The sequence below is a fragment of the Rhincodon typus genome, chromosome 6 (genome assembly GCF_021869965.1).
Source record: "Rhincodon typus isolate 14 chromosome 6, sRhiTyp1.1, whole genome shotgun sequence".
Lineage (NCBI taxonomy): Eukaryota > Metazoa > Chordata > Chondrichthyes > Orectolobiformes > Rhincodontidae > Rhincodon > Rhincodon typus.
In genome coordinates, this window is record NC_063337.1 from 49,655,940 (window position 1) to 49,662,746 (window position 6,807).

The 6,807-nt window shown below is 35.5% G+C and overlaps 1 protein-coding gene across 1 annotated transcript in view; it reads right to left on the bottom strand.

The window, feature by feature from the left end:
* Window positions 1–6,807, bottom strand: part of LOC125483327 (mitogen-activated protein kinase kinase kinase kinase 4-like) — a 29,988-nt gene continuing 23,181 nt past the window's right edge. The window contains exons 7-9 of the mRNA XM_048598150.1: window positions 6,258–6,417; window positions 4,025–4,164; window positions 1–3,895 (exon numbers count right to left, since the gene is read on the bottom strand). Coding sequence (XP_048454107.1) covers window positions 3,812–3,895; window positions 4,025–4,164; window positions 6,258–6,417 — 384 coding nt within the window. The 3' untranslated portion in view covers window positions 1–3,811. The remainder of the gene's footprint in view (window positions 3,896–4,024; window positions 4,165–6,257; window positions 6,418–6,807) is intronic.

Genomic DNA, 6,807 nt, shown 5'->3' on the forward strand with positions numbered 1-6,807 from the left:
ACTCAGTGCCTGCAAGGATGGCAGAAGCAGAAACCCTCTTAATATTTAAGAAAGATTTAGATGTGCACTTATGATGCCAAGACATACAAGACATACAAGACTATAGGCTAATTGCTGGAAAACTGTGACTCGCATATTGATGGTTGTTTTTGACTGGTGCAGACTCGATGGAGTTGAAAGGACCTTTTCTGTGCTGTGGTCCTCTATGACTACGCCAAGAGGAGAACGATGATGAGAGGGGAAGGGAACAAGTATAGGTGTACGGGAAACTCAGGGTAACTGTCTGAAATGGAAAATAAGGTAATTCTGGAGATACTCTGGGCATATGGGTAGACTAGAGCAGAACCAGATATCAGTAGTTGCACTGAACTGGACAATGATGAATAGTGCAAGAAAATGGCAAGACAAAGGATTGAGGTGAAGAAGGAAAATGGATCTGGGTCACAGTTACAGAGAATGTTATTTATGACTGATTCAACCTGTTTCAGTATTGTAGCCTGAGTCAAAAAATATTAAAGATGATTTGAAAGCTATGAACTGATTTAGAAGACAACAGAACACATGGAGACAGGGTCTTAGAGATAAAAAAGAGTTTGAAGTGATTACACCAAACTTGTAAACTAATATATGCCTCTGGAGGAGGTTTTTTTTTTTGAGTTGACTTTTGGCAGAATTGATTTGTATCTGGTGAGATTTCAAAAATAATCCATTACATTGAAATTTGTTCTACATGACAGCAAATTATACTAGTTGCTATTATGCGTTGCCACTAAGATGGACATGGTGAGTCTTACAGCTTAGCACACCTATGTTGCTGAGCTTTCAAGATTGTGTTCTGGTTGTGATATGAATGATGCATGGAAGCTTATCCTGCTATCCTGTTTATTTCATCATAAGTTGTGACCTGCACCGCACACTACCTATGGAACTCTACGTGTAAGGAAGTACTGTTCAAAACCAAGCAATACCAGCAGGAAACCAATTGCAAAAGATCTCATGATGTGTCAGTTAGGCAAGCATCAAGCTAGTCAACTTAATGGCCTGTCACTTCTCAGATGTTGTTAACTTCATTCCTTCCAGTAAAAACATGTTTCCTAATCAGAAACTGTGCCCTCTGATGTCATCTATATCGTGTTGGGTTGGGACCAAGCAGATGTCAGGAAGATAAGTGCAAAGTGAAGTAATGGTGGTGAGATGGGAATAGTTTTACACAACCATATACAGTTTTGGAGCAGATCAAATCTTCTCGGTCACAGGACATGCACTGGGACTAGAAGCAAATAAAAGTAATTGAAGCTTATTGGACAAGCTTCACAAAACAACAGTGTTGTGTTATGCACAATGTGCATTTAGTTGATTTTATTCAAGAAAAGATGAACGTCAGAGAAAATACAGAAATTCCCATAATACACAGAAGACATAAGTTAGATCACATAGCAGAAAACTGTTTGAAGAGGTTTACTTGTAACCATATTTCCCAATCTGCTTTGCAGCTAGACACAGTAACACCTCAATTTTGTTTTACATCAGCTTCTTGGTTATCAGCAGAGTTCAGGGTTATAAACATCACGTGTTCTCATAATACAAAACTAAAACTTATAACAAACAATTTCAGAAAAAAACATAAATATGTGATGCACATTAGTGTAACAAAAGAATTTTTGTAAACATTTTTTCAAACATAACGTGCATAAAATAGAGACACTGCAGTCATACAACAAGCATTATTTGACTTAAAAATAAAGTAGTAAAACTCAAAAGTAATTATAGGCATTTTCCACTAAACCTAGAAGTATTAAAACTTGTGTTGAAATTATTCTTCAAATATAGACGTAGTGGTTTTGTAATACTGTTACGCCACCGTGGCACTTCTCATAGGTGGGAGTTGCTAATCAGAGACTCTGCTGAGACAGAGGATTACTCCTAACTGTTATCAGGACTTAAGTGTTTTTGTTAAATCCAAAAAATATTCTGCTTATGGTAAACCTACTTACGTCAGGAATTTTCTATGATTACTTTTACTGTTATTAACAGATGATATAGGACAAATATTGCAAAATTATTCAGTGACCAGGAGCTGCTAGAGGAAAAAAAATATCACAGTGACATGAATGTATGAAAAATTCTCATGGCACATCTTTAATTTCACTGTACCACTACTGAGAATGTTTCACTGTAGAATGAATAGTCTCCGCTGAGAGAACTAAGCCCTGTAAAGTGTTGAGATCCTGTGCACATAACAGCATAAGACAGCTGTCTACAAAGTACCAAAAAAAAAGTTTAACATATTGTAGGATCAACATAATGCTATTGTGCATTATTACATCACCAGTATAGTATACTATACACTATAGGTATCTCAAGTAATTGAGTGACAGTTCGACAGATTATTACTGTAGACACATTTGTAAATGTCTAACATATGTAAAATAAAATTCTGTTTGCAGCAATATTAAAAAAATCTTTCCACAGCGAAATTTTGGATCTAACTTAGGGAAGAAATATTGTATTGATAAGCAGTTTCACTACATTCTTGAAATTAAGTGTTTTAGTGCATTGTATCTTAAATCAACCACCTGCTCCCTACTACCTATACACTTGAATCTAATGCAACAGAATAGCTTAGTAAAACTATTTTCAAACTGTTACTTGACTCGGATTCTGGCTGAGTAACAAAAAAAAGTCAGTTGTCACTTTCTGCATGTAAGTGGAAGATAACATTTACATGTTGATCACTGACTACCACATTTAGAACAGTTGATTTTTGCCTCTATTTTCTGCTTCTAACCTCACCAGCTGACCACAGATCTGTCAGTTTCTGCACTCAGCTGGCATTTTCCAATTACAAAATAGTCACATTGTTTGCCTGCTAAAACAAGCTGCAATTTAACCAACAGTAGACAAACATTTCGATCATAAATTTGGTATCAACAAACTTTAAATTAGACAAAGATGCGCAAGTTTCAAATACAAATAATATTAAAATGACTAAACCACCTCTTTTTTTCCTTTCTTAAACAAATGAGGTAGGCAAAACAATTTTTTAATAAGTAGTTTGGGAGATTTACGAGTGCAGGATTTGTTAAACTGCTTTTTTTTACTGCTACAAGTAAGTAAAATCTTGGAGAGGCATCTATAATACTGTAACATAACCAAACATCAAGTTTCTGGTCTGCCCCACAAAGCCATACAAATCTGAAAACCTTGTCCTCCACACAAGTTTCAATTGATTTTTAAAAAAGTTTTGGAGAACACAAGCAAAACCTGATATACAGAAAATGACCAAAACACCCTTCCCTTGCAAAGACCGACACAATTAATTGCTTTCATTTTGTCATTCACATTTCAATAAAAACTCCTAACTTGCATTTTCCTTCTCCTTAACACTCTGTTACCTTACAAAAGAAAAGTCACTTAGAATGATACACATTTAAAAAAAAAATCCCCTTTCCCATGCTACACATTTCTCTACTGTCAGCATATCACTGTTTCCACTTCCCCACTTGTCCAACCGCTTTAGAACCAACCGCCTGCATTCTTAGGGCACTTTTTTCAAGCAATACATTGTCATCTTAAATTAAGGGATGTATAATTGAGATGAGGTGTTTTCTTCTACTCTAGACTGGCTGTCACCTGACAGTAAAATTCTAACAGCACCAGTAGCATTGCTTCCTTTTTACAGATCACAATTTCAGTGACAGGTTTAGGCAATGCGTTGCATCAGTGCAGTTTGTTCTCCAGTTGTTAGTTAATTCAAGGTTTCCAAGATCTTCTGAAGACTCCCGTTGCTCTTGGTACATAATTAGCTTTCCTACCAGCTGAGGAGAGAACTCCTGCCAAGAGTCATGAAGTAAACCTGGCTGCTTCCACCAGAACGGACTGAAGCAAAGAAGACCTTTTAAGAGAAAATTGAATATGTGACACATTTTCTCAGCACAGATAAAGATTACATCTGATTAAACTCAAACACATGTTAGATGCCTTTACGTGAACACACTAAAACAAAACTCACAAAAACACGTACCTTATCATTTCTTTCACAAAGGAACTTTAGTCGCTGCGCTCTTTTGTGCATAAATACACCATCCAAGTGTCCAGTCTCTACTGATCGGATTTCAATGGCTTTTTCTCCCCAACCCATAATCTGATTGGATCGAATATAGGCTGAGTTTAAAAAAAAAGGAAAAACGTATTAGAATTTCAGAATAAAAATCTCTGGACATCAGTAATAAATATAAAGCTGGATTCACCTCTATTGTAAGCAGTACTAGAAGCTCATTAGAAATATGGATTAGCAAGAAAAGTGTGAACTAAACATTATAAAAACTTGTTTCCAAATGGTTTTATTTTCCAACTGCCCTCTCGTTTCCTTTCTGTGAATAATACATCTTTCTTTAGAAATACTCATGATATCCTGATGTTATTTTAATCACTCCCAGTAATCACTTTCCATAATGATGCCAAAAGGTTTGTATCAAGGTATGGCTTGACCCAGACATGCAGTTATAACATAATGTAAAACTGCAGTGCACAGTAGTCATTATATAGCTGCATTACTTATCAGTGAAAATGTTTGAATGTAGACTTGGCCAGTGCACTATATAGTTTATAGAATGCTGGACTTTAAATACAAGAGATTTGTATGCTCATAGTCCTGAGTCAATTTCAACCACCTTTGCTCTTTCAACAAGTTAACGAATTTGTTTTGAACTCCATTACCAGGTGAACAGCAAAATAGTCATTCCCTCAGGAGATGAAGAATGAATAAGACCTGTCCAGTATCAAAGGTCTTTCTGGTATCAACTAACACAGAAATATTAATGATTATGAATTATTCTGCCGCAGTCCATCTTGCTCTCCTGGTTGGAGCAAGTAAAGGGTCAGAGATAAAACAATAAGTACAAACTTTTCAACATATAACATTTTCCAGAAAGAAAGAAATTATATCCAGTTTTCAATTTAAAGAATTGCTTGTTGATATGACTTTTTAAAATTCTGGTCAATACTCCTACAAATGTCAAGAAGATCTGTGTGAATAAATCTCTGACGCCATTGCTATTTAGTGGTTGCCATGATTTGTAATAGTCATTTGGGACCTCTGCTTTTGGAAGCTGGGAAGCGCTTTGGAGCTGTAACATATATCCAAAATTTTCAACAGGAATATAATAAACAGTTTTCTTAATGGCTCAACAAATTGATCAACACCATAGCAAATGAACATAAACTCCAACCTTATGGTCAAACAGTCTAGTTACCATTAAAACAACAAGACACTCCAGACAGGCATCAATGACATAAGGAGGGAAAGAAAAGCAGTAAGAAATTTCTACATTAAGATTTGAAAAAATGTTAAAGAGTTATTGATATAGTCTACAATAAATGTTTGCAAAAATGTTTTCCAAATACAATTGTGCTATTGGTATCCCTGATGAGTTTGGTGAAAAATATATGTACCTTGCAATGGTTTTTATATTAGATCATTTTGAAAAAATAAATTGGACAATGTTAGGCTCCTCCATTTTTCTACAATGTGACCCAAGAGCAATGTAATGCAAAAAAGAGAAATTTCTGGAGAAAGTCAGCAGGTCTGGCACCATCCATGGAGAGGAAGCAATTAACATTTCACATTCTTCTTCTAAACAGAGTTTCTCCAGCAATTTGTTTTTGTTTCAGATTTCCAACACACTCAGTCCTGTTTTCTTTCAGCAACAATTTAACCCTGATTTACACATAGTGAAGATGATTAGCTTAAATGACGGAAATTTTAGGAACTTCCACTTGTTTTTTTAAAAACCTACGATATATATTAAATGAGTGATATGCTTTAACAATACTACAGAATGACAAGTATACCTGTCCATGGCTATGATTTATGATAAAATTGAGCTGGACCATTTAAGTTATAATTTGAAGAGACACGACATAATCCTGCAACATGCCCTTCAGCCTCTCAGTGGAAGGTATTACAAAATGGCAGCAACAGAAGTCTGGGATCATGAAGCAAAGGAGGCCAGTTTTCAAAAGCTGCATGGGCATATATCTCTCAGTCTCTACATTTTGAGTGAGTTAAAACAACAAGATAACAAAGGCGGCATTACAGAAACTGTTGACCATTATCATATTCAAAAATCAAAGTGTCAAAATTAAAAATACTAAAGGTCAAGAGAAGAAGTTATTATTTTTAATTGCTCTTCTCAGAAGGTGATATGTCCATGTAATCTCAGGCATCATTTTGTAATGATCTATTATCTACATACCGACAGAAGTAGGCATCTCTCCCCATTGTAGAACCACATCCTTAGTAATTCGTCCATACGTGTTAACGTAGACTCCTTCATCCTCATAGCAGACCAATAATTCCATTCCATCTGTGTTTGGAAGTATGATAATCGCATGTGGTTGGATGCTGCTTTGGATCTGCCAAAACAAAACCAGCATCCACTTTAGTCTCAAAAACCCAAAAAATGACAAGCAGCTTAAACTAGATCCTTTTTCCTCACATTTACCATAGAACCAATCTTAATAGCCTACAGCAGCTTCAGCAACTGATCAAACAGTTCACTAACATATGCCTATTTAATGCACTCCCACTTATAAAAATCTGTTCTTAAATGACAAGATTTTCATCCCCCTACAGTTAATTTAAGGCATGCTCATGCTATTCTTTCTCCTCATAATATATTGATTTATGTTTCTCTGCATTGGAACGCCAGTCTACATTTCTATGTTATCAAAGATGTTCTATTCATTCTACAGCATTTTGAATTCTTACCACTTGTTCCCCTGATTAGACATCATTAGGAAACT